We start from the raw sequence: 27,403 nt of genomic DNA, 5'->3' as shown, positions 1-27,403 counted from the left end.
TGACCTCGAGGACGTGAGTTTGAGCTCCACGGTGGGCATGACGCCTACTTTAAAAAAATGGTAGGGACACGTGGGTGTCAGTTAAGTGTCCAGCTCTTGGTTTCGGCTCAGGTCATGATCTCACAGTTAATGGGTTTGAGCCCCACGTTGGGTTCTGCACTGGCATCATGGAGCCTGCTTGGGATTCTCTCTCTCCCTCCCCTGCTCTCCCTCTCTGCCTCTCTCTCAGTTGTCTCTCAAAATAAATGAATAAACTTAAAAAAAACAATTAAAAGTAAAGCAGCAGTGGCAGCAAAACCCAAATCCTCTTTGTGCTGAAGCCTGACTGGCTAAGTTGAAAGCAAACAGTGTTTGAGTGCCGTGACGTTTGTGTTCCAGGGTGCAGTAGCCCCGCACCCGGCCCGGGGAAGGAATGGGAGGAGTACGTGCAGATCCGGTCTCTCGTCGAGAAAATACGGAAAAAACAAAAAGGTACATTTTCTAGAACGGTGATCGTATTTGAATAAAATCGCGGAGGGACTTGGCACAGGTCAGAAAGCTTATGAGGGCAGTGAAGGACCCGGCGTCATTCCTGCCTGCGGAAGGTCACTGCGAAGGAGCCCAGAGTTAGGGAGAGATGCGCTGGGCAGCTGTCCCAGGACCTGTGCCATTTCTGAGGTGTGGCTGCCGGCTTTGGAAGGAGTGAGAATGTTCGGCTGTAGGGGAAAAGCGTTCATATGCAGGGGCTAAGATGACACGACTTTTGTTTGTCTGTATTTTATGAAATCTCTGTTGAGAGCCGTTTGTTTTTCTGTAGTGTGTTTCCTTTAGGGTTTGAGGTCGGTACACAATGCCATAAGGGATCAACACACAAATACGCACTAATTGAAGTCAAACAACGAACTCAAACAAATCTTGGTTAAATAAGAGGCGAAGTTATATATCCAAAGCAGTGTTTTTACAGGGTGTGTTCAGCAGGTGTCTTAATGATTCTCAGCCAGGCCGGCGACAGGGCCAAGTGTCAGTTTGAAAAAGCCTATTCAATATGTCTGTTGTCTTAGTTCTATAAAGCACAAAAAATAAAAGATTGGTATGCAGGGCCACATGGGAGGGAGCAGGGAAAAACACAAGGAGCCTGCATTTTAAAGGGTGAGAAGAACCTTCTTAGACCCCGTTTTTGTACATTGCCCTGAAAGTGAATCACAAGAGGGTTTGTTTTTTTATTTGCTCTCTGTAGTGGTAGTTTTATTGCTGTCCTGTGCAATTCTGCGAACCTCCGGGCTTTAGGTTAGATGGTCTCGGGCCCCAGATGGTGACAGGTTCCTTTACAATGTGTTTATTTGCACCAAGTGGTAGACTGTGCTGATCCCGGTTCACCCAGTGGATAGCTGAACAAGTTTTGTACGTCCTGAGTGTCTGTCGTCAGCAGAATCTGCTAACTACCACTGACACGAAGGTGGGAGCATTCTGAGTTCTCAGCGAAGAGGGACTTCTGTCTAAGAGCGTCCGTACACAGTCGAGTCTCCTGTGTGTCCACTGTGGTGCAGCACGGCCCCCGGCCGTCCTGCTCCACAGACCCAGGGGACCATTGACCGTGTCCCGGTGACGTGACTCCAGGCACCTGGGCTGGACTCCACGCCTTGCTCCTGACGTTTTCGAAGCTCCCGTTCTTCTCCCTTTATTCATCAAATAGTGGTTCTTCCCGGCTTTGGAAAAAAGCATGGCTCTTCAGGTCTTTGAATATTTCAAACATGCTGAAGAGGCCAAAAAATAACACAACAACGCCGCAGAATCTCCCACCCAGACTGGATCAGTCCCCCAAGCCGGGTTCCCCCTCCTTCCCACCTGCTGGTCTGACCCTGTCCCTCCCTCCATCCTGTGTTTTGTTTTCATTGTTTTTGAGAAATACACGCTGCAGTCAGAGCTGAAGCCCCATGCTTCTGTCGCCTTCCCTTCTTGCCCTCTGGAGTTGGTCTTTGCTGAGAATATTTTTCCACTTCACACATAACCCCATAAAAATACATGGTCGTAAGTGGTATCTTCAAAATTTGCATAAATGGTATCAGGCCACTTGAATTTTTAGAAACACGGTGTTACCTTTGTTTTATTTGCGGTGATACGTACGGTCCACCTCATGCAGATCATTGGACAGAATTGTGCAAGACCGTCTGGTCCTGCGTTCTGAGGACCAGGCCTGTAGCGCCCAGCCCTACACGCGCCTCCTGTGCCCGTGCCAGCTGCCGATTTCTGTCTCCCTGGGGATTTTGCTAAAGCAAAGCTGCGGATGAGACCTGGCACGCTGCACTCAGGGTGGGGGGGCCGCTCTTACGACCGAGGTGGTGAAGCCCCTGCGCCCCCTGCCAGTGCCTCGCCTCCTGCAGCTCCTCAGTCAGCAGTCCTGTGACAGCAAGCGCATCCCCGTGACCGCCAGGGGTCTAGGGGCGTAACGCGCCTCTTTGTCACTGGTTAGGTTATGTACTGGGACTGTTCGGTGATTAGGTTTGTTCTGTTTTTCTTTCCTTGAGATTTCTCCTTTTGCCCGTGTGTTATTTAGAAGTGTCCCATTTAACTTCCAACTATTTGGGGATTTTTGAGATCTTTTCCTTTTGTTGATTTCCAATTTGATTGTGCTGTAATCAGAGAACATTGTATGAATTCCGCCTTTTCCAATTTACTGTACTTAAAAAATTTTAAGCCAATTTGTCTATTTTTTAAGCTTTTCTTTTTAAAGTTTTTCACTAAAGCATAACTGACGTGATACTGTAGTAGTGTCAGCCGTATGACATAGGGATTGGATATTCCGTACATTACAAAATGGTCACCTCTGTAGGTGTGGTGACCACCTGTCTCTGGTGATGAGTTTTGATTTCAAGATTGGAGCGTTATCACTATTTCCAGTGTGTGTTTTTTTAGTTTCCGAGAGCAGAAGGAATAACCATAGATCCTGAACGTAGCTCTTGTTTTCTAACACATGGAATTGATACAGGTCTGTCTGTTACTTTTGATGGAAAAAGAGAAGATTACTTTCCCGACCTAATGAAGTGGGCCTCTGAAAATGGAGCCTCTGTCGAGGGTTTTGAAATGGTCAACTTCAAAGAAGAGGGCTTTGGTTTGAGAGCAACAAGAGACATCAAGGTGAGTTTTGATCCCTTCGTCCGGGGGGCCCTCCGTGTGCTTGGATTGTGCTGCCGTGCGGGGACGGGACGTGCAGTCAGGTGTCTGGGCTTGCCCTGACCTCTGAGGCGAACAGGCAGCCTGCAGCCAGCACTCCGTGACCTGCTGCGGGGTCTCCAGGCTGACCGGGGGCCTGGAAGAGCCTTGCCCGTGTTCGAGGCAGCCCCTTCCTGTCCGTCCTCCCTGGGAGCCGCGCTGCTAACCAGTGACCTGGGGCAAGTCAGCTCATGTTTCAGAGCCCCTGTTAGGAGGTCACAGAACAAGCCTCAAAGGGTTCGAGACTTGAACGGAAGGATGTGGGCTCAGGTTGGTTAGGAGGGGGAGCCCACAGGGCCTGCGATAGAGTGGCTGTGGGGCGGAGGGCGGGCAGTGTCGGGTGCTTACTGGTTTTCTGGCGAAGGTGACTGAGTGCTTGGTGGTGCCACCTGCTGAAGCCTCACGGCCAGAGCTGAACGGGAAGGAGGAAGGGCAGTACAATCTGCGCAAAGGGACAAATGCTTTTCCTCTGCTCTGGGTCATTCTTTGCAGATGAAGGCGGCAGCTGCACCCCAACATTCCCAGCCTCTCTCTGCCCCTCACTCGCCTCTCTCAGGAGGCATAGCTTAATCTGATGACTTGGGGCGAAGGAGCTGGCCGTGGCCTCTTTCTTGGTGGGAGCTGCTTGCCCACGTGCATCCCTTCCGCTGTGCTCTCTCCACTCTATAAGCTTTACAGGGGCAGGCGGCACGTGGGGAGGCCCGTGGGGCTCCAGTTCTGCCTGGAACTAGGTGGGGGAGTCTGTCTAATTCTGGGATTCAGTAGGTGATATTTTGGGTGACCATCTGTTGTAGTCTTGTGTCTCTCTCAGTGGGTTCAGAACGTGCATGGAGGAAGTGACTGTTACTTATTCGGGCCCCTCAAACCTCAGGCAACATTTTTGGTCAAGTTGTAGTTAGCCTTTCATTGATACAGTGATACAACGTAGACTGGTTTATTTGACACTATTAAATGTGTAGTATGTGAATCCTCCATTGCTCGTTATCATACCAGCCTTCCAAAGGAAAAAAAAAAATCCCAAGGTCTCTTCCTTCATGATGCTTATAATCTATAGTAAGGAAGGAGACACACGGAAACATAGTTAAATGGTTGACATTGGGAGGAGGCCCCTAGTAACCAGGGTGTCACACGGTCTTCTCTTGTATCAGAGGAGAAGCATCATTTGTATAGATGCCACCCCGAGTATCTCAGCTGTGGTCTGTTTTCACTGTGTGCATTTTTTTAAGTTTTATTGAGGTCTAATTGATTAAAACAACTGCACGTATCTAATGCTTACATTTTGATGGGTTGGACATAAGCATACACCCATGTCATTACCACAGTCAGGGCACTGCTATGTGCACGTTTTAAGCAACATAGATATGTATGCAGAACGTACCAAAAAGAGACCTCACGTGCTGGCAAAGGATGAGGTAACGCTTTGGAGAAGAAATTCAGTAAACCAAAACATGTCTTAGGGACTTGTGTGTTTGCTGGTTATCATTGTGCTTTATTTTTATTATTATTATTATTATTATTATTATTTTTTAACATTTATTCATTTTTGAGAGAGAGAGACGGAGCGTGAGCAGGGTAGGGGCAGAGAAAGAGGGAGACACAGAATCCGAAGCAGGCTCCAGACTCTGAGCTGTCAGCACAGAGCCCGACGCAGGGCTTGACCCAACGAACTGTGAGATCATGACCTGAACTGAAGTCAGATGCTACATTGACTGAGCCACCCAGGCGCCCCTCATTGGGCTTCTTAAAGACAAGCATGCAGAGAAAGGAATGTTACTCTGGCCTCAGAAATTCAATGGCAAGAACAATTCATGTTGACAGAGTCAAGTTTTTGTTGGAGAGAGAAATTTTGTTTGTTTTGTTTTTAGAACTTACAAGTACAGCAAAGAATTAAGAGTTTTGTGCGCCACCCCAAATCGCTATGTTTGCTGTAAAGTTGAAAGTCCCATTTTTTATTTGTTTTCTCAGTATGTATAGTCAGTGTTTCTGTTGGAAGTAGGATTTTAAACCCTGCTTCTGTTTGTTTGCACCATAAATGCTTACATTTAAAAATATATTTGATGATTAAAGATGAAGTGCTAATATGCAGCCTTCAATAGTATTTCCTGTGTAATTGGGTTTCTGACCATAGATGAAGTTTGGGCTGACGATTGTTACATGTTTTGATGATTCTATGATTTTCTTATTTTTTTTCCTCCTAGGCAGAAGAATTATTTTTGTGGGTTCCACGAAAATTACTAATGACCGTTGAATCTGCTAAAAATTCAGTGTTGGGTGAGAATAATTTCTGACTCGTTCAGGGCAAAGTACAAACGATAAAAATATGAGATTTTATTTTGTAGTTCTAAGGACCGTATTTGGATGTTTTCTCAAACTAGCGAGATAGTCCACCAAATTCATACTGTTTTCCATGCTTTTAATCTTCGGAAGAAAGGTGCATGTTAACTTAAATATTACAAGGCTTTCCGGTTATTTCTGTACCTTGAATATATATTTTGAATGAATACCTTTTAAGGCGCTTTGTGGAACTTAACGCTGTTAACGTCTGGGTTAATTCAGGGCCCTTATATTCTCAAGACCGGATTCTTCAAGCTATGGGAAATATCACACTGGCCTTTCATCTGCTGTGTGAGCGAGCCGACCCTAACTCTTTCTGGCAGCCCTACATTCAGACCCTCCCCAGCGAATATGACACTCCTCTCTACTTTGAAGAGGATGAAGTTCGGGACCTTCAGTCCACACAAGCCATACATGATGTCTTCAGCCAGTATAAGAACACAGCCCGGCAGTACGCCTACTTCTATAAGGTCATCCAGGTGAGTGGCTGGTTACGTTGAAGAGTGAGAAGGAAAGGGAAATCGATAGCGGAAGTGTTTACTTCACGTTTTATTACGGATGCTTAAACATTGCGCGTTTTAAGTTAAAAGGCGTTGCGATTCTAGTCCACTGTCTCTCTTTGTTCAGAATATCACTGAAGTATGGTTTGAGTGGATCTGACTTCATCAGTGGCCGGTGTGGATATAAGCAGTGCTTGTTCCTGAATCAGGAAAGTCACCAAACTTTTCTGAAAAGGAGAGGTTACAGTGGAACTTTAGAAGCTTTAAAATGTATCTAATACGAAAAGCTGCTCCGTGTGTCAATTTTCCAAGAAAAGGAAAGGCTCTTTGTGGGTTCTCCATGTATATGTCCACATGTATTTTACTAAATCATAGTGGCAGTTAATTTACTAATTCATAAAGCTGAGTTTTTGGTGTCTTTCAAAGTGTGCCATATATTATATTAATTTTAATTAGTTCTAAGTGAAAGCGTTCTGTAAAAAGGTGTGTAAGGTTGTGAACATTTGAATTACACCTGGTTACTCCTTTCTTAGTTTTGGCATTTCGGCTGGCGTTATCTTTCGTTTCCCGTCGAACGGCCGTCCGACAGGTCAGAGTCGGTGTCGCGGTTCCCTCTGGAGCTGAGACGAGGGAGTGACTCTGGCCCCAAGCTCCCCCTTTCTCTGTAGCTTAAGAATTAGCCCCTGGGCCGCAGTACCTGATACGTGGCCAGTGGGGATGCCGCTCAACTTCCTATGTTGTACAAGGGCAGCCCCCAAACAAGGAGTTTTCCAACCCCAAATGTCAGTAGTGCTACGGTCGAGAAATCTTGCTTTGTGTTTATATATAGAACAAAGCATCTCAAGTACCTACGTGATACCAGAGTTCACCATCATTCCTGACTAATGACTGGATGCCTGGGGCCTGCCTGAACAGAAACAACTCCAGCTTTTTAGTGAGATGAACTTGAGCTGAAACCCAGATTCCATATCTCACTTGCTATTTAAGTATACTTTGGACATACAGCGAGCCTTTGAACAGCACAGTTTGAACGGCGTGGGTCCACTCATACGCAGTTCTTTTTGATAAATACAGCACGGTGTTGTGTCTGTATTTTCTCTCAGGATTCTGTTCATAACGTTTCCTTTGCTCCAGCTTTATTGTGACAACACTGTGTGTGTGTGTGTACGTATGTATGTGTGTATACATACACGTATATTTATATATGTACAAATAATGTGTAACCTGCAAAATATATGTTAATCACCTGTTCTTATCAGTGGGACTTCCTGTCAACCGTAGGCTGTTAGCGGTTCAGTTTCGGGGGGAGTCAAAAGTGCTGTCGATTTTCGCCTGGGTGAGGGTCAGCACCCCATCGCCTGCATCATTTGGGGGTCAGCCATAGGTGCTTTGCCCCTCTTTGTTTCTGCATCTGTAGGATAGAAGCATGAGCCCCGTTTCTCAGGGTAGCTGATGTCAGCCAGCCAAGGTCGGGCTTCTGCCAGAGCACGCGTGCGGTGCCGGGCCTCGGTGCCTGTGGCCTTAGGAGCACAGTCTCGTCTGGGGGGAGCACCAAGGACATCTCGGTTGAAGCCCCCACATCCGGTGCAGCGTGCTGATCGGGGAGGTGCGCTCCCGGGCGGTGCTCTTTGGGGCGTGTGTCTGTGCTCCTGTTTCCTCATCTGTAAAACGGGATAGTGCCGCGCCCGACTGCAGGGTTGCAGATCTGTGTGCGGCCCTTGACCCAGCAGCGTTGGCTGCGGAAATTCTCCCTCCATTTGTGTCTATTTTGCATCTCGTTCCTTCAGGCCGCGTCGCTCAGTTGCTTCCGTTTTTATTGCTCTAAATTGCTTCTCCCCCACACCTGCCCGCCGTTCCTTCCGGTTAGTTCTTCTTGACCTTCTGTCCGAAGCAGGCCTAGCGGCCACGGATATGAGTATTCCCTCAAGACCAGGGACTGCACTCACAGTGACCCATTGCAAGCTCAAAATTGAGCTTCAGAGTCTCAGGCTTTTGTCGTCATTGTTGATGACTGTGCTTTCTCGTTGTGAAACACTAACAGTTGACCCAGACGTCGGTGTGTTGGCTCCAGTTTAAAACCCGTGTTATGTGACGTACCGTCGAGTCAGGCTGGCGCCGCAGGAAAATGGCCCAGTTTGTCCTGGGACCCTCCGGGCTGCTGCGTGTGCCTGTTCCAGCGGGAGGGGGACGGCTTCGCGTGTGGCGAACACTGTCCTCCCGACCCCACGGTCAGTCGCGGGACACTCACTTCACGTTAGTAAACCAGACAGTAGAAGGGAGTCACCACAAAGTGGAACGGCATCCCGATGCGATTTGGTGGGACAGTTCCCAGCGAGTGGTTTTCCTTCAGTGCTGGTTGGAATAGCACAGGCGGCGTGAAAGGGGGGCGAGCCGCCGCGACAGCCGGGAGGGTCCAGCTGCAGGGTGGAGGGTGTTTGCGTCGCTGTCTTTTAAAAAGTGACGCCGCGAGTCTAGCCGCTTTTCTGGCTGTAGAAGGTTCTCGCTGCTCACGGCAGTCTTCAGGATCCACAGGAAACACACACGCTCATGTCGGACTGCCGTGATTTTGTTAGGTCGGGTTTTCTCACCCCAGCGGCAAACCGTGTGTCTTCCTCCTGCTGTTCCAGGGTCAGGTGTGGGGCTGTTGCTCCGTTTTAGGAGATCACTTCATCAGTGCGTTGGCACTCGGGGAGAGGGAGCGAGGAGTGTGTTACATCAGTTCATTGTTAACATTTTTTTTTTTTTAATGTTTATTTTTGAGAGAGAGACACAGCATGAGCAGGGGAGGGGCAGAGAGAGGAGGAGACACAGAATCCGAAACAGGCCCCCAGGCTCTGAGCTGTCAGCACCCAGCCAGACGTGGGGCTCAAACTCATCGACTGCGAGATCATGACCTGAGCCCGAAGTCGGTCGCTTAACCAACTGAGCCACCCAGGCGCCCCACTGTTAACATTTTCGTTACAGTGGCGTGTCCTTGGTTTTGTTTTGTTGGGCACTGTGGCTCTTAACCTTTTCTGGGTCATGGGAGAACCCTCTTCCCAGAGAAACGTATGTTTCTATATGTTTTATAGAACATATAGATATAGAACATATATGTGTCGATATGTTCTATATCACAAACACTCGTGTACCGATTGAGGGGGTCCAGATTTTCCAGAACCTGATTTGCAGGTTTTAGTTATGGCTTCCCATTTAGTTATTTTCCTGCGGCTGGGCATTGACACTGAAACTCGTTATTTTTCTTCTGAGCTGACTGCTGGCTTGAAGGTCTGCAGGCCACAGTTCTTGGCTGCTGTCTCTGGGTGCACCAGCAGCGTGAGCGCAAGCATGACATGGTCCTGTGTGTCTCTGCTGATGACCCCCAGTCCCTGGGGGGAAGGACCCGGAAGAGTGTTGACAGTCGCTTCAGTAGCATGTCTTGCTTCAGGCTCTAGGATGTTAATTCTGAAAGAAAAGCAGCACTGGTAGTAACTTCTGGTAATTATAAATTCTTTCAGGTAGATTTCTCTATTGCAATTTTTATTTTAATGTTTGTCTCTCTGTTTCCTTGGTTGTTGACTAAAAATCAGAAAAATAACTTCCCGTGCTCTTTTCTCGCAGCGTATTTTCTCGGTCAAGGGCTTTTCAGAGCGACCACTTGTTCAGATTACTTTCTGTCTTTAACTCGCTTTAACAGGGTTTGTCCAGAAGTCTTTCTGAGCCTCTGCTGGTTCTCCTCTGCAGAGTCGGGGTTTGGGTTTTCTAGGTTTTTTGACATTATACTTACATCGTATTCTTGAGATGAGATGTTCAGCACACAGGGTTTTCTTCAGGTGTTCAGCAGGTGGTAGTGTGTAACCAGAAGCCTCAGACTCCAGGAGTTGGGAGAGCAGACCTTGTGTGAAGGTGGGAGGCCTGCTGGTGAGGCCTTAACACTGCAGCTCGGTGGTTGAGAAATGTCTACCCAGCCTCAGGGAGCTAAGGTAGGACCCGTGGCTCAGCCCGACACCGGAAGGGGCTTGTGTGGATTGACACCCCTGAGCACTGGTGAAATTTCTGTCAGTTTGTGAAACGGGGACCAGTGAAGAAGAGAAGATTAGTGGTAGAAGGCAGAACTTGGGATTTTAAGCCATTGCAGGGTTTTTATTTATTTTGAAACTTATTTTTATGATTTTCTTTTTTTATTTTAAAGCTTATTTATCTTGAGAGAGAGAGAGAGAGAGAGCATGTGCACAAGTTGGGAAGGGGCAGAGAGAGAGAGGGAGAGAGAGAATCCCAAGCGGGCCCCGCACTGTCAGTGCCCAGCCACAAAATCGCGAGATGGTGACCTGAGCCCAAGTCAGACACTTACCCGAGTGAGCCACCCAGGCGCCCCAAAACTGTTGCAGAGGTTTTAAACCTATAAGAATACACCCAGCAGACCGGGGCTTTCCAGAGTTCGGCTCCAAGTTGAGATTTCTGCATGGAAATATGGGACCGGTTTTGTGATAGAAATCACTGGAAAGGGAGGGTTTGGCTTACAACCAGCTCTGACGCAGTGTAATTGTGTGAAGGTGAAGAGAGCCTATCCGATCTGCCAGACTTAACACAGATGAACGATCGTCCACGTGTGTTGCTGACCCATGCCAGTGAAGAAGAACTGAACAGATGCTCTGAATGAAGAGTTGGTTTAATTGGCGATCCCATCCAATGGACCCGGCACCGCAATGCGGGGTGCCAGCTTCTCCTAAGGTTGCTGTCTCGGGACCCGCACGTTTTCCTGTGTTGCCGAGCTCAGATACGGTGTTCGTTCAAGGAGATGCAACTGTGGAGGGTTTAATAGAATAGAGGTTTTATCTATAAAATGACTGTTTTCCATCGATCCCCTAACCTGTGCGATTTGTCCCACCTCACCTGGGTCTTGTCTTTTGTGTAGACGAGTTTGAGCGGCTCAGGGGCAGGGATGGAGATGGAGAGACTCCCGTGTGTGCTAACTGCCACGAACCGTACTTCGGTGCAGCAAGCTTCCCCTGTGTCGGCCTTAAGGCCTCGGGACGGAGTCAGGCAGTCTTAAGTTGGCTCTCTCCCTTGAATAGCCTTCTTCCCCTACTTCACCGGGGCCGCAGTGGCAGAAGATTCTAGCAGTCCTCCTCACGACCTGGCAGGAAACAGAGCCCACCAAGCGGCAGAGGAAGACGTCCCATTCGGTTCTTGGCCTCTCGTGGCTCTTGCGGCTAAAACACACACAGTTGCTTCTCCCGTTGCTCACGGTTCTACCTTGTCTCTGACGGAGGCACACGAGAATTGCACGAGGTGTGAGTTGCCAGACAGGCGTAGCCCATGTTCTCCTAAAGCTCTCATCTACGCTTGGAAGCGGATCCCACACGGGGCCGTCGGGGAGGAGCGGCCGAGTAGAGTGAGCAGTAGTTTACTCTGAAGACCCCGATGTCCAGAGACGCTCGGGTGACATCTGTCAGCGCACAGAGCTGCTTGCAGACCTCGGTGTGGATGCGTGTGCTTGAGCAGCGCGGTGAGGGAGCACATGCACGTGGGTTCCTGGAAGTGTGTCCTCTGGAGGCCGAGGCTGTGAGCTGGCGCTTCCCGGGTCGTGCACAGCTTGTGGCTCGCAGGTGATGCGGGGCTCTGCGTGGTCCGCTTCCCCCACCGTCGGTCCTGCCCCTCCGCCTGGAAACCTGTGTACGAGCCTTCCTTCACGGGCCCGTCCGCCGCCTCCTGACCTTGGAGTCGCTGCCCCGGCTTTTGTTTTGAACCCGCGTGTCCTCTCGATTATTCCATTTTTCAGCTAATGAACGTGTGTCTCCAGTGTGGGAGCTGGCGCACCGGATGGGGACTGGGCTCCCTGGGGATTTAAACGACTTTTCTTTCTAAACGTTTTGTTTTCTAATGTTGTCAAAATGAATGAACTTTCACGCTTACGGAAAAGTTGCATGCAAAGCGCAAAGTTGAAAGTGTGGCCGCGGATGGACGGACGGACGCTGCTTCCTGGATACCGTCCTCCTGACCTCATTCCCACATACGTGATTTTCCTCGGAGGCTAACGTGTGCCAGATGGGACGTTTTTGTCCTTAGCCGCCTTCGTGGCGAAGCCACCCGCGTGGATAGCTGCAGAAGTGAAGAGGGAAGGAATCGAGTCAGAGGTGATGGTGGGAACAGAGGAGGCTGTTTGACAGGTTTGGAGGTGTCAGAGGCGGGAGCAGCGAGTCCGTATTTATTCCTTGGCTGCCGTGGTAACAGACCGGGTAGAGGCCATGGGACACGGAGGGAGAGGATGATTTCCGTTCGCAGGGTGCTCATGTGAGTTGGCTGGGGCCTTTTCCCTTCAGGTGGGTAGTTTCTGTGCCATGTGCCTCATGGGACTGGCCTGGGGAGGCAGGACAGGGGTGGGGCCGGGCCGAGTGGCAGGAAACCCCGAGCCCAGCTGGTCTCACCTGCTTTCCCCTCCAGGGGTGTTGTCCTTCCAGTTACCTGGGAGGGGGCTGGTCACTCTCCCTTTGCAGGTGTAGAATCCAGATGTGGGGCAGCTGGCCGGATGCTGAGGGCCCTACACCCTGGGCTGGGGTCGGAGCAGATCTGCTAGCCCCACGCCCATGTCCTTGGATCTCTGAAGTTTCTGGTCTTAATTTTGGAACAAAGAAGCAGTTGTTTATTTTTTTATGTTAATTTAATTTTGGTGGGGGGGGGGGCAGAGAGTAGGGGAGGCAGGATCTGAAGCAGGCTTTGCAGTCTGTGCAGAGCCCGACGTGGGGCTTGAATTTGCAAACCGCGAGATCATGACCTGAGCTGAAGTTGGGTGGTTAACTGACTGAGCCACCCAGGTGCCCTAGAAGTGGTCTGTTTTTAAGGGCAGCGCAGTCTTGTTTAAAATCTCCCTTGGGCTATTTTACAGAAAGCTGAGTAAGGCCTGCTGATTTCGAGGCCCCTGCTGGTCAGGCCCATGTCTCACCTGCTGGCAGTTTTTTCCAGCTGTGGAAAGAGATGCCCCTCCTGCCCTGCCCGCCTCACGCTGTACAGAGAGGTGGGAGATGCTCACTCTCAGAGGAACCGACACCTCTGCCCACGGCTTTCCCAGCAAGCTGTGAGGAAGCTGGCGGTCCTTTCTTTATTGTTGTCTTGACCGATTCAGTGTTTGTTTAATTTATTTATTCATAATGTTTATTTATTTTTGAGAGAGAGAAAGAGAGCATGAGCAGGGGAGGAGCACAGAGAGAGGGGAACAGAGCCCAACGCGGGGCTCGAACTCATGAACTGTAAGATCATGACCTGAGCTGAAGTCGGACGCTCAACCAACAGAGCAACGCAGATGCCCCTTTATGAATTCGTTTTTTAAAGATATTAAAAAATGAGAAAACACTGGAGCTTAGGAAATCCGTCCGGTTTGCATCATCTCTGGAGACTTTCCTGTGCCGTTATAGTCTTTCTTAGAGCCTCTAGCTGTCTTGCTGAAACGTCCTGACCTGTATCCTTGCTGGTTCCCAGTAGCTGACCTTGGCTGACCTTGACCACGAATAATTTGTGTCACGTGTGCAAGAGTGTTGTCCTTATTGCGTTCCTCATGTAAGGTTTCTGTTTTGTAAATTATCCATATTAAACATTTTCATCATTTTCATAAATAGAGGCTGCAAATCTAAATCATTTAAAAATCCAATTTGTTTTTACCTGCGTTCACTTGTTCTGCATACCGTTAGAGCAGTGCAGGTGGACGTGGACCGCACCTTCCAGAATCCAGTGGTCCTTGTTTCCTGTTTTTTCCAGCTTGAGTTTCAGCAGCCTTTGGGGAACTTGAGAAATGCAGTGCTTTTCTCTCTGCTCATGGTTCTAATTGGGGAGGGCGTTCCTGTCTTGTCGCTGGGAGCATTTCATGCTGTGTCTGTTCAGGAGGAGGCGTGGCAGCCCCAGGCCCCGCATCCTCCTGTAGAAGTTCTCGGGTACGAATTTGGCATCCCCATCTGCCCTGTGTGCTAGTGTCATCCTGTCCTGCCCTTGCCTGTCCCCGCTGACACTTCTCACTGGCAGCCCTCCTCTGGAACCACAGCCTCCCTCCCCTTTCTCATCTGCTTACCTGACTCTGGGCCCCTTCGGAGATCTTTCACAGTTGCTAATCAGTTAGGAACAGGCATCCAACAAAGGAGGCACGTGGATTGTCCCTGTCTCCTACTTGACACGTCACCCAGGCATCAGCGTGTTCATAGAGGCACCTGCACGGGTAAGGCAGACAGAGCCACAGGCAGGACCTTACCTACCCATCCCTGGTGGACTCCGGAAGGAAGGGGAATCAGCATTTGTGGCGTTGCCTGCTGTGTGTCAAGCACCCGGAAGAGAACTTTCTCTCCTGTTATTCTCATGGTGATGAGTCAGGAGCTACTGTCTTCCCGTAAGAATCTGAGACAGAATTAACCAGGCTAGGTTTAGGACACACTCCCCCGATACCAGGCCCAGGTCACTGTGGTTAAATTCGTGTCTGGAGAGGTTAAAGCCTGAGAGGTTAGAGACAGGGCCTTGCTCTTAAGGTGGTGTTCATTGAGCCCACACTGCTGTGTGCCAGTGGTGGGCCACGGGGCTTGGCGAGGCTCCCCCAGTCCTCATTGTTACCCCAAAGCTGGGCATCGTGCCATTTTCCAGGGAAGGAGGCAGGCTGGGAGTGAGAAAGCTGGCCGGACCTGCTGATGGCGAACCCGGATTGAGGCCTCAGTGCACCCCGCCCTAGGGGCTGTCCTACTTCCCTCTGTCACTGCAGCCCTGTCCTTCCCTCACCAGCCCGCTTTACCAGCCCTGGCTCTTCCCTCTAGTTGGATCAGTAGAACTTCGTGAAATCCGCCCAAGTTTAAAACCAAGCCTCAAAAAAAAAAAAAAAAAAATCTTTCTTGAAAGCTGCTTTTTCTCCCCAGCCCCCCAAGGTCTATATTTGTAAATTCCCTAACCTCTGGGACAGGATTTTGGGGCTTTCTCTTCTGCCTGCTGGAAGACGGGACTTGCTCGTGTTTCTGACCTGGGATAAGTGCCCAGGGGAGTGAACACGTTGTGACCACGCTTGTGGGTTGACGTTACCCTCCCAGGCTCCATTCCTGCCCTGCAGGACTGTGCTGTGTGTGATTTCCTGACGATCGGAATGGTTTGGGACGCAGCCGCCGCATGGCCGCTGTTGGTGTCCGTCATCTACTCTCCAGGAAGACAACAGAACCAGTAGAGTGTGCACGTGTGTAGAGGAAGAGATTTATTTTAAGGAACTGGCTCGTGTAGTTATGGAGGCTGGCGACTCCAGAATTGACAGGAGGGACCAGCAGGGGGAGACCCTGCAAGGAGCCGATGCTGCAGCTCAAGTCCAAAGGCTGTGGGATTCCCTCTTGCTTGGGGAAGGTCAGTCAGCCTGTGTTCTGTTCCGGCCGTCAGCTGATTGGATGAGGCCCACCCGCGTTAGGAAGGGCACTCTGCTGTTTTTACTCATAGTCCGCCGATTTGCATGTTAGTCTCATCCAGAAACAGCCTTACGGAAGCATCCGGCATAACCAAATACCTGGGCACCGTGGCCCAGCCAAGTTGTCACATGAAATGAGCCACCGCGGTGAGCATGCTGTTGGTCTCTCTCGCGGCACTTGTCCCCGTCTGCGCTTGCTCTCGTATTTGCGTCTTCCTCTGGAGCACGAGCTTCACGGGGAGGGACCTCTGTCTCCCGGGCGCCGCGTGGCACTGCTGTCAGCACCGTGCCCGCCACAGAGGAGGCTCGGGCAGGGCTCGCTGGGCAGGGGAGCCGCTTGCCTGCCTTGCGGGTCTCCACGTGTCAGGCGCGTGTGGCCAGGGTCCCCGGGGGCCGGTGAGGCGCCAATACCTCAGCCTGTCTTCTCTCCCCAAGCCGTGTGCCTGCGGAGCCGCATCATCCTCGCAGCGGCAGCTTTTTCTAGTTTGCCCAGAGGTCCCTGGCAGGCAGTCTTGTCCCTACCGGGCCAAGTGCCGATCCCGAGTACAACCCCACATTCCTCACGCTGCCTGAGGCACGTCCTGGCCGTGTGTGTCCTAGCCTTTCTTTCTCTGGCTTCCAAGAGGTGAAGTTTGCAGTGAAGGAAGGGCTTGTTAGATCCTCCGCGTTTAGCAGATTGAGTCTAGCAGCTCTCCAGATAACTGGTTTATATTCTTTTGGGTAGTTGTATTTTTCTCTGTTAAGAAAAAAAAAAAAAAGGACTTTCTGTCTTCCCTGGAAGATTGGGCAGTGTGAAGTAAGTACACCCCCCAACACCGTCAGCTTCTGTTTTCATATCGTCCTCACCCGACGCTCGCCTCCTGGCCACTAGGCTCAGGTTCTCTGCTGGTAGACACTGGGCCCCTTTTCTTCCCCTTCTTACTGGATCGTTGCTTATGTAGCCCCCCCACCGCCGTGTTCCCCCGTGAGTCTCTCCAGCCAGGGCCTCCGGGCCGCGCCGAGCCTCACATTTGCTGTCTGTGTTACTCCAGTGAATTCCTCCTCCTCCGGTCCGCTCGTTAGCGTGGAGACAGCTGAGACCAGTGTGTTCTTCCCAACACTCCCCCCGGAAGTTACCGGGTGTCCCCCCCCACCCCCCCCGACTCACATAGGACTATAGCAGGGTGCCCGGTGATGATCAGCCACGTTAGGTCTGAGTTACACCTTTGGAGAGCTGGTTATGTTAGGCCCCCCGCCGGGTTCTTTTGTTGTCATGCTCGGTCACACATTTTGATTTGGGTCGTTTTCCCTTCTACAAGTCAACTTTATGCTTTTCAGCTTAAAAGAAAACATTCTAAATGTTAGTAGTCGAAAACAGCACAGATACCATGTTTATGTTGACTCTTGTCCGGAAAAAAAGTTAAGTATTTTTTAAGTAAGTCAAATACCTATTTGAAATATTTGTTGATCGTAATGGAGTTTTACCGAATGCCTGGGTCTCAAGTTCAGTGGTAGGTGCTGTAAGGAGATAGAAAAGTAATATGAGATCCTTGCCTTTTCAAAGTTTATGGGAGAGATAGGAGGGACACAACTGGCGGGAAACATTGGAGAACCAAAACAGTAAACTGAGGCAGTGACTGCTGTCTGAGCTCTAGGGTGCCTGGGGGCAGTCAGGTGGCTGTGGCTCGAAAGGCAGAATTGTCTGGTTGAGGGAAGTGCTGTCAGAGAAGGTCTGGGCTTGGGGGCGAGCAGGGCATATGCAGAGGGGCCCGAGAAGACAGCCCGAGCCTGCAGAGGCCACAGCCCTGGAATGGTGGGAAGTCACTGTGGATTTGTGGGGACCAGCTCCCAGAAATCTGACACATGAATCTCTCCCGAGGTCTGTAGCTCCTGTGGCTCAGGCCAGTGTGAGACGAGATGGCTTGGCTTTAGCAAGTCTGTTTATGTCACACCTGCTCAAGTCACCCCAACTCCCCGAGCCTCAGTTTCCACAATGATGGCCTAGCCTGTCTCACAGATTTGTAGGTGTGGCTGAGGTATCGGCAGCCATAAGTGGGTTTTTAAAATGCAAGCCTTGCTATTGGTGTCATTAGGCAGGAGCTGGGCTTGAGCGCCCTTCAGGGATGTTGTGAAGGAAATTTCCTGCACTAGGTGTAACAGGCAAGAAGATGAAATAGGAAGGCCTGTTCACAGGAGCTGGGGTGGAAGGCACAGCAGAGAGGCGTAGGGAGAGACAGAAGGAGGTAGAGCACGAGGCCAGAGATGTGGCAGGAGCCAGGCTTGAGGGCCGTCGGCAGGCCTTGGGGTTTGTGTCCTCACCTGCTGGGGGGCCACCGCCGCCGTGCCTGGGTTTGCTCGCTTGCTGAAAGAGAACTTGAGAGGCGGGGAGGCCTGAGGGACGCGAGAAGTATTTAGAGGTAAGAATTGATGGCCTCTGGTGACACGCTCGGTGTGGGGAGTAGGGAGACAGGTCGTTACGGATGATCACGGAATACCCTGGTTCTAGATGTCCCTTCTCCCCCTCGTCCCTAGACCGACTCTCCCCCTCCCTCTCTCTATTTCTAACTTCTGTGCTTAGGAAAGACATGTTTGATCCTACATTCCTAGCTTCTTTTAACTCGTTTGAGCCGAAGACACACCAGAAGTGACCTTGTATCCGAGTTTTCCGTCCAGACGGGTTTATTTTGTCCTTTGGAATGTGTATTTCAAGCAGAAATCTTTTGTATGCAGAAGTCAAGCCTGGAGCAAATTTTTATTGTGCAATTATAAGCCGTGAAAGTGAAGGTTTTAATGGAACTGCTCACCCAACCTTAACCATGGGGGCCCACACGCAGCAGCACATCCGAAGGGAAAGCTGTCAGAGCAGCAGCTTTCAATTTAAATATATCAGGGATTTCAAGACCGATTCTAATGAGTTTTAAAATCTTTGTGTCAGCCTCGTGTTTTTTCTTTAAATGCTGTGAAGTCATTTAAAATTAATAAGCCGGTTTTTATTTGGCGGCGTTTACATCAGAAACGCTACCATCGGCTCTGAAGTCGCTGCTCTTCTGTGGTCTCGTCATTCATCTAAAGGGAATTAGTAGCCATGGTTTCTCGAACCGGTAGAACATCAGCTTCCTGTTCGTGGGCGAGTAGACTTACCTGACAGACCATGTAGAGCTAGCTGCTGTGTCTGAATACTGATACCGTCACCTGACCGTGGGCAAAGTGGTGACAGACGAAGTTTCCAGTAAATGTGGCCGTGGAGCGGGGACTCGCGGACAGCGCTCCACAGCCGAGGAAGATCTGTCGGGAAGTCGGTCTCCTCGCACGGGCACCACCTCTCCCCCCACGAGAGGTCTCTCCGGATCTGGGCCTTCTCTTTCCGGCAGTTGTCACATGTTACCAGGTGCCACCGAGACGCAGGAGCACCTGTTAGTGCTGCTGGGCCATACGGAGCTCACGACGCAGTTTCTGCTTTCAAGGAGCTTCTGGCCTGGTGGAAAACCCGGTCAGGACACTGATGAATAGTAGTTGGGGGGTGGGGGTGGCCCAGAGGCAAGGGAAACAGCAGGAAAAGGCGGGGAGGGGTCAGGAGAGGCTTCACAGAGGTGGGGTGGCACCTGACCCTGAAGACAGGCCAGGAGTTTACCAGGTTGAAGGCCAAGGGCGCAGCCTAGCCACTGGGCGTGCTGGAGCGTGAGGTGCTGGGGGAAGGGAAGGCAAGGTGGAGGGACAGGCTGGAAGGGAGGGGGGGCCCAGCCCTCGGCATCTGCATGACGCACAGCTCCAGGCGACCCGCACAACAGCCCTGCTGGGTCTGCTTGCTTCTGTTCCCATTTGCCAGGGGAGGAAGTCAAGGCCGATTTGCTGGTGGGTCTGTCCTCGGTCTTCAGTTCATACATGATTACGAGTTTAATCATTCTGGCACGCCAGAACTGAGGTTCAGGTCCGACTCGAAGTATCTCCTCTACTCTTCGTGCTGGCTGCACCTTATAACCACGGGAGACGGTCATTTGTCCCATAAAGTCTTCCTGAGTACCAACTGCTCGGTGAATCTGACCTGTATTTCAGCAGGAGCTGTCGAAGTGTTTTAAGCAGCAGTTGGTGTTCTCAGGAGCCCCGCTAAAATGGAGGTGCCACAAGAGGCAGGGTTTGGCCTTTGTTGTTCAAGTAACCAGACCAATGAGTGGGGTCACACGGGAAGAATTCCGTCATCAACTGCTGGACGGGAAGTCTGCTCCTGTGTGGGGCCAAGAGGAGGCAGTGCCTGAGTTTGCAGGGTCAGCACTTTTCGACACAATTCTGGGTTTTCTCTCCAGTGTGTGGGTAGGCACTGTGTTCTCGGAGAGGTTGCTCTAGGTTTTAAAGCATCATAAGACAGGACCATGGACCACGTCGGATCTGCATCAAGAAAAAGGCATTCCAAGCCAAGCTTACTGACTTTTTATTTTAAAGGGGTACTCTAGGTGGCTCAGTCAGCTAAGATCTGATGTTAATCTAAGACTGAGCCACTCGGGTGCCCCACAGATTGGTATTTCTTGACAAGAAGCTCCCCTGTCACTGCCCTTTGGGTCCCGAGGTGTGTCTCACGTGAGGTACGGAACGTGCTGCTGGCCTGTGGTGGTTCTTCCAGTGCAGTGAACCCCCGGGTGACTGTCCCTTCGAGGCACCCGCGGGCACAGAAGGCACACACTCAGCTCTGTTCTCTCCTCAGTCCCTAGTTCACAAGCTAGTGGGGGAAATAAGACAGATAGGGAAAGCTAAATGACAATACAACATTAGAGCGACAGTTGATGGCAGTAGAAGGATTTTGCTAGTTGGTATAGGCTCAGTTACCTAAATTCTAGGGGAAAGTTGCTAAGAGAACTTCAGAGGCAGGGAAGATTCTTGTGATTGAAGAGTTGACCACATCAAAAATATGACCACACATTAAAGGCAGTAAAAGTCAATAATAGCTCCACACGTTGAACATTATAAACTTTTTAAAATAAGATTTATGTATGGTCTTCTCAGACATTGTACGTGGCAAGTAATAGAAGAAGGTAAAAGTTAACCTGTATCTGAATTGCTGAATTATTGTAATCGTGAGTAAGCATTTGACTAGCGGTTATTCTCGTAAATGGCTGACATTAATTACAGAATACATATATCAGGATAGAAAAAACAGAATAGAAAAAAAGGATGGGGACATTTGTAGTAAAGACAAGTAGTTTGGGTAATTTTCTGTTGATTCTAGATTTAATTGAGATTCAACTTACACATGCAAGGTGCACGTGTATCAAATATCCGTTAGGCTTTGTCCTAAGTGACCACACCTGAGACTGCGCTGTGGCAGGTGTCTGGCTTGCAGGAAAGCCCCTTGGTGTCCTTTCCCAGGTGGCACCCATTCCCACCCTCTTCCAGAGGCGACACTGGTCCGACTCTGTCCCCACAGCTGAGTTGGTGTGTCTGTTAAGCCTCTACAGGTCGCGTCGAGCGGCGCTTTTGCTCAGCGTGATGTCTGGGAGACTCCTCACAGTACTTAGCTGCAGTCCCTTTCCTTTTTTTTTTTTAATTAAAAAAAATTTTTTTAATGTTGGTTTACTTTTTAAGACAGAGAGAGGGAGGGAGGGAGGGAGGCCGTGAGTGCGGGAGGGGCAGAGAGAGAGGGAGACACAGAATCCGAAGCAGGCTCCAGGCTCCGAGCCGTCAGCACAGAGCCCTGTGTGGGGCTCGAACTCACGGACCGCGAGATCGTGACCTGAGCCGAAGTCGGACGCCCAACTGATTGAGCCACCCAGGCATTTCCCCCCCACCCCACCCCCAGTGCCTTTCTTAAAAGCCTTTGATGATCAGAGTTATTAACTGTAACAAAGTCAAGTGTATCAGTTTTTCAAATATGCTTTTTTTGCGTCCCTTTAATGAACTCTTTGCCTAGCCCAGGGGTTCCCTGCCCTCAGGGGACAGAGACAATTTGGCTGTCACCGCTGGGCCAGGGATGCTGCTATCTGCACAACGCCCAGGACAGCCCACAGCCAGGGATGATGTGGCGTGAGAGGTCACTGCTGCTTTCAGGTGGGCACCTTGGCTAGCACGGCACCTTGAAGATGCTCCTGTACGTGTGCTTCCAGAAGCTTTCTGGCATCACCTGTCACATGTAGCCCAGGGCCCACCTCTCCTTAGCCCTTGTGTGTGTGACGAGAAGAATTTGAGAGGAATCTAGATTCTTCCACATCCATGTCCCTAGCCTTTGATTTAGAACAAAACTCAGTACGTTATCAGGAGCTTTATACAGACCTATGAACATATGGAACCAAAGTTTTGGTAGTTGGTGGCCCAAAAGCAGTACTGGGGGCATGAATGTAATGGCCTGGCATCTGCAAAAACTGGAAAAATTTTCCCCTTCTGATCTGATTAGTGAGAACTTGATTCGAGCTTTGTCGTTGTTGTTACTTTTTAACTGTCCGGTTACAGCTGTAATGAAAACTCCACACAAAAGGTGCCATTCAGAAAATAATTTGACTTGAAAGTGTGCTGTTTATATCCGACCCATACCTGGTTCTTTGCATGTAAGTGTCGTGGTCAACTAGACATTTGCCAGACAGAAGGGGATTTGTTACTTGTTCCCACTGTGCTTCCATTGTATGTCCCCTCATCACATCTTCCATAAGCTGAGCACATAGGTACACAGACCTTTTAGGATGGTCGGGAGACAAAGTACTTTCCGAAATGGTGTGCACAGCTCTTCTTGAACAGGATGGCAGAGACGGAAGGGTGGCTGGAGAGCCCTGCCCGTGTTTAATGGTCCTGCCGGCTACGTTCATCGCATTCTGACGCTAAAATCTAATGTTTAGGCACACGTGGCTGTAGCGTGGTCAGATGGGGACAGATCCCCTTGTCCAGAATGTGTTGTGGGATGGTAACCGCTCGGTGGTTGAAACGGGCTCTGGCAAGGGGTCGGTTGATCTAGGGTTAGAGCCTCAGATCTTCAAAATCCTTAAAAATAGGGGTTCCTGGGTGGCTTAGTCGGTGGAGCATCCAACTCTTGATCGTGGCTCAGGGCCTGATCCCAGAGTCACGAGATCGAGCCCCGTGTTGGGCCGCTTGCTGGGGACGCAGCCTGCCTCAGCTTCTGTCTTCCTCCCTTGTCCCTTTCCCCTGCTTGTGCTCTCTTGGCCTAAAGTAAAGTAAAGTAAAGCAATCATTAAAAACACACGTTGCTGTTTCGAGACACCGCTCCTTCCCCTTTTACTACACTTGTGTGTGCTGTGCGCTAGAAAGCGCGAGGTTTAGAATCCACCCTTGGGTCTGAGTCACAGCTCCGCCTCTGAGTAACCCAAGAGTTGACAGTCACTCAGCCTCAGTTTCCTCTCTCTGGTTCCGGTGGCACCAGTCGCTGCCTCATGTTGGGACTGGGCAGAGTAAAGGCGCAGCGGAGGAACGCTTGCTGAGGTAGAAATCTTCATGTAACGGAAGTTACCCGTGGGCCCACCCACTTTCTAAGAAATTTCTCACTAAGGTATGCATTGTGTCTGTATAGAGACAGCACTTGGGGTGGTCAGGTGAATGGATCGAGAGGCTCCTCCTCTTCCTAGGTGGGGGCCTGGGCCATAGTTCATCTGTAAAATCCAACAGTACCTATCTTACAGGGTTACTGCGGTGCTGAGAGGTTCTAGCTGTAAAACGTCGAGGCCATCTGATGTGCCTGGCACACGCTAGGTGCTCAATAAACATTAGTTATTATTGTGACTGTGACTGTTAGAGTTGATTTGGGTAAGCGTGTCCTGCCTCAGTGGCACTTTTCCGCGTATACTGACCAGTCTGCTGCAGGCTGGCGATTAGCTCTTGAGATGCAAAGTTTTGGTCATCGGCACTGTGAAGGTGAGTGGAGGTCACGGGTCATGGACGTGTGAGCCAGACACACAGCCTGTCCTGCCTCCTCACTGGGGAGCCCATTCAGGGATGGGACTGTCCATCGATGTCACCTGCTCGGTCTTACCAGTCGCCTTAACAGGGCCATTCAGAGCCCCTGGAGGGCTGAGAACACCTTCGGTTTTGTCTCCCCAGCTCCTAGCCTGATGTTTGGCTTCTAGTAAATGTCTGTTGAATAAATTTTCATTATTTGCAGGTCAGGTCCAAAACCATACTCGAGATCCTGAGGAGAAAGCAGTGTGGCGAGAGTCTTTGGCCATGGTGTCAGAGACCTTTTTGACTTTTTTTTTTAAGTGAAATTGTTTTTAAAATTGTGAACCATACATAGGTATAAGAGAAAACATTAGCTTCACAGCTTAAGGAGGAAGATTAAAGCTTTATTGTGGTTGGTAGGGTTTCAGCGACCCAGAAGCCTCAAGCGGGCAGATCCGGATGAAGTTGGGGCCAGAAAGCCTAGTGGGAAATGCAGCTTCTCCCAGACTGGGTTTTGCCGTCATGCACATGCACACGCACACGCAGAGCAGGGAGAGGTTTAATCAGAGAGCAGAGATCTTTCCTGCTCTCTCCCTCGGTGGCAGCAGCAGTAAACCTGGGTCCTGGAGTCCGCTCGAGCATGAGTCACCTGGGGGGGCTCGTCACAGACCGTGCTTCCTGGCCTCCACGCTGGCCCGTAGGTGTCGACTGAGGGCCCGGATGCAGCACACGGGAACACAGTGTCCTGGGCTGCGGGACCTCCAGGAAGCGCCTTCCGGAAGCCGGGCGCTTACTGTTGGAGCCTGTCTGGAGCATCTCACAACTTCTTTATGCTCTGCAATTTTCATCTGCTTCAGAGGAAGAAGCAGGCGTACGGGACTAGAGAGACTAAAATAAATTCATGGGCTTAGAAGGCAGGCCTTATGGAGGCCTTCAGATTGGCTGGTTTTCATAAGCACTTTGGAAATTGAAGAGACTCAGAGGGTTTGTCTGTGGATTTGGTGCCGCCGAAGCCTATCGGCGTAGAAGCAACTGTTTGTCACGTTTTAGCTGCTCATGTCTTTATTCAGAACAGCCAGCCTGCAATTCGGAGAACGTGGATATCTCCAAAAGCTATGCATTTGGGACTGAAATAGAGTATTAGTTCTCGGGTGACGGAGTGGACGCTGAGCACAGGCGGGGACAACAACGGGGATGAGAGATTCTGTCACAGCGTTAACGATGATCGTGAAATGGACCAAATGCCCCTCATCGTGAGCAAAGTCTCCTGCCTCCGAACTGAAGAGAACAGACGTGTGTCCTTCCTGGAGTTTCCTCGGCTTCTATCTTCCTTCTCAAAATTTCCCCTTACGTGCGCTTACCCCGTCCTCACTTTTCTCTCCTTGTCCAGACCACCCCTTTCACGCATGCCCACGCGAGTGTCGTGCCCTGTGTGTCTTCGTTCCATCGCTTACTCCCCCGACCCCATGCTGCTGCTTCTGTTTTCCCTGCAAATGTGTTCATTTCTCTTTACCTAAAAGGTCACTAACATTTGCCGAGTGCCTGGGTCCCGGAGTGAGGATGCCATGGACCCGAGGCACAGCCAAACCACGGTGGATGTACATCGAGCGAGAATAAAACTTGGTTGTTCTAACCCACTGAGATTTCAAAGACATTTGCTACTACAGGGAATCCCAGCCTGTCCTGACTGACACAGTGTGTATGCGCTTGTGTGAATTTTTTGCAGAAGTCAGGCCTGGCCCACATTTGTTTGTTTGTTTGAGGCTTCAAACAGCACACATTCCTTATCTCAGTTCCTGTGGGCAGGAATCCAGGTGTGGCCTCGCTGGGCCCTCTGTTTCAGAGTCTCTCCCAGGCTGGGTCTCATCCGAAGGCTCGTCTCCAAAAGATCTGCTTCCAAGCTCACCACGTGACTGGTGGTGGCCGGTTTCTGTTTCGGGGCCTCGGTTCCTTGCTGGCAGTTGGTCGGGGGCTGCTGCTTTCGGTCTTTGCCGTACGTATGAGACCCGTGGTTTTTATCAGATTCTCGAACTTCGCCAGCCCCCTCCCCCCACTCTCTACTTCCTCTGCTACCCGCCAGTTTAGAGACCTAACACGTGCCTCTCCTCCACGAGTCATTGCCAGATCTCTCTCTTTCCAGCAATGTCTGCAGCCTCTTCTCTGTCAGTCCAACATGTCGATTATTCTGGTGTGGCACATCGTCTTTTACCCATCTGGACTGTCTGCAGCGACACTGTTAGCTTCTTGTGCGTATTGTTCCCCCCACACGATGCCTTACATTTAGCGGACAGCAGTGTTCGATGCGTCGATAGACAAAGGTTTGCCAGACTGCGTCGAAGGTGCAGAAGAAATACGCTTTAGCATGTCTGGGATGAAAGTGTGTGGCTTTTATGACTTTACCCCTTTATTATTATTTTATATGAAATAATAGCTACTTCGGTAACTTCTCAGATCAATCAAAGCCTTTTTTTTTTTTTAAGTTTCTTAACACTGCCCTCCTTCCTACATTTCTGCAGATACATATTATCCTGTAGGACACAGAGCATCACGGTCAATACTACATCTATCGTATTATGTCCTGTTTTTATTTATTTTTTAATTTTTTTAAATGTTTTTATTTATTTTTGAGACCGAGACAGAGCATGAGCAGGGGAGGGGCGGAGAGAGAGGGAGACACAGAATCCGAAACAGGCTCCGGGCTCCGAGCTGTCAGCACAGAGCCGGACGCGGGGCTCGAACTCACAGACCGTGAGATCATGACCTGAGCCGAAGTCGGATGCTCAACTGACTGAACCACCCAGGCGCCCCTGTCCTATTTTTATTTTTATGGACATAAATTTTAAGCATAACGAGGAAGCTAAAAGATGTGATTAATTAGGCTATCCTTATAATTGGTGCCTTATTTCTACTAAAAGTCAGCAGGCGTTTTCAAATCAAATGAGGAAGTTGTTGTCTTTCTCTCCAAAGGTATGTTTTCCTTGTCAGCATCCTGTGCCCATTTAGGTTACTGGGAGTAATTTGAAGTACTTAGCTTTATTTTTCAAAGTGAAAGGTTAATCTGCAAAATGATCACACTTGGAGACGTTAGCATAGCAGCAGCAGCAGCAGCAATAATAATGAGAAGTAACATGGTCTTAGTAGCAGTAACAATAATGACGACAGCTACTACTCCAGGAGGGAGGCTGGGAAGGGGCCCAGGACACTCCCATCTGCCCACCAGGCTCCTGAGATTGACCCTGTTTCAGAACCAGGCGCTCCAAACTGGTGTGTCCCCACCTCGCACTGACCGGCCCTGCCCGCCGCGCCGGGAGACCCGAGCCACGTACCGGAGCGTGTTGTGTGAGAGGCGGCAAGATGGGGCACATCCAGATGAAAACCGTGGCCTCTGCCGGTGGATACAAGGTGGCTGGCCTGACCCCAAGATCGCTGCCTTTCCTAATCTCACAGAACTGCTCCTGTACCGAGTCACGTGTGCTTCTGCTTGGAGATGGCCCGCCCACCCCCTTTTTATAAAAAGAAAGAACTAATTTAAAAAGAAATCTCTGCCTTGGTCAGTAGTCACTATAAGATGAGCGGTCTCTCCCTTTTCCTCCAAACTAAGTTTATGACTTACAGGGAAAACGTGAAGCAGGAACAGTGACCCTGGACTCAGTCCGGATTTATCTGCGCCTTGGGTTTGACAGGTTCAGTGGGAGAGCCCAGGGCTCCCCCTGCTGGGCCCCACGGGGCAGGAAGCCACATGGGGACCGAAACCAGGGCTGTCCGGCTCACGGTTTTCCGTGTCCTGGCACACATCTCACTTAGGAGTGGGCACCCCATAAATGTTTGCTGAGCGAGCAAAAGAATGAACGAGTGCCTCAGTCAGCACATGGGCCACGCGATAGGTCAACGTGGTGCGGAATCAAGCGCTGGGCAACATTTTGCAGACTGCGTGTGCTGGAAATCCAGAGGTCAGGAGAGCACGTGGAAGTTTGAAGGAGGACAGACCTTAAGCTGTATTGGGATTGGTGAATCAGCAGAAGGGGGTGAATTATCCTAATTGGGAAAGCAGTATCAGATAGTAGTTGTGAAAACACAGGTGACCCTTGAAGAGCACATTTGAGCCACGTGGGTCCGCTTCTGTGTGGACTTTTGTCGGTAAATA

At 50.3% G+C, this 27,403-nt stretch overlaps 1 protein-coding gene across 3 annotated transcripts in view; it reads left to right on the top strand.

Moving 5' to 3' along the window:
• The window catches only part of SETD3 (SET domain containing 3, actin histidine methyltransferase), an 80,183-nt gene that overhangs the window by 16,955 nt on the left and 35,825 nt on the right, over positions 1-27,403 (top strand). For all 3 annotated transcript variants that reach the window (XM_023256210.2, XM_045060496.1, XR_002743322.1), the window contains 4 exons: positions 379-471; positions 2,966-3,114; positions 5,388-5,460; positions 5,746-6,002. In XM_023256210.2, coding sequence (XP_023111978.1) covers positions 379-471; positions 2,966-3,114; positions 5,388-5,460; positions 5,746-6,002 — 572 coding nt within the window. The remainder of the gene's footprint in view (positions 1-378; positions 472-2,965; positions 3,115-5,387; positions 5,461-5,745; positions 6,003-27,403) is intronic.

This window comes from Felis catus, chromosome B3 (assembly GCF_018350175.1).
Source record: "Felis catus isolate Fca126 chromosome B3, F.catus_Fca126_mat1.0, whole genome shotgun sequence".
In the NCBI taxonomy this organism is placed as follows: domain Eukaryota; kingdom Metazoa; phylum Chordata; class Mammalia; order Carnivora; family Felidae; genus Felis; species Felis catus.
The sequence above is the reverse complement of the archived record's forward strand: the minus strand, read 5'-3'. Positions and strand labels throughout refer to the sequence as shown.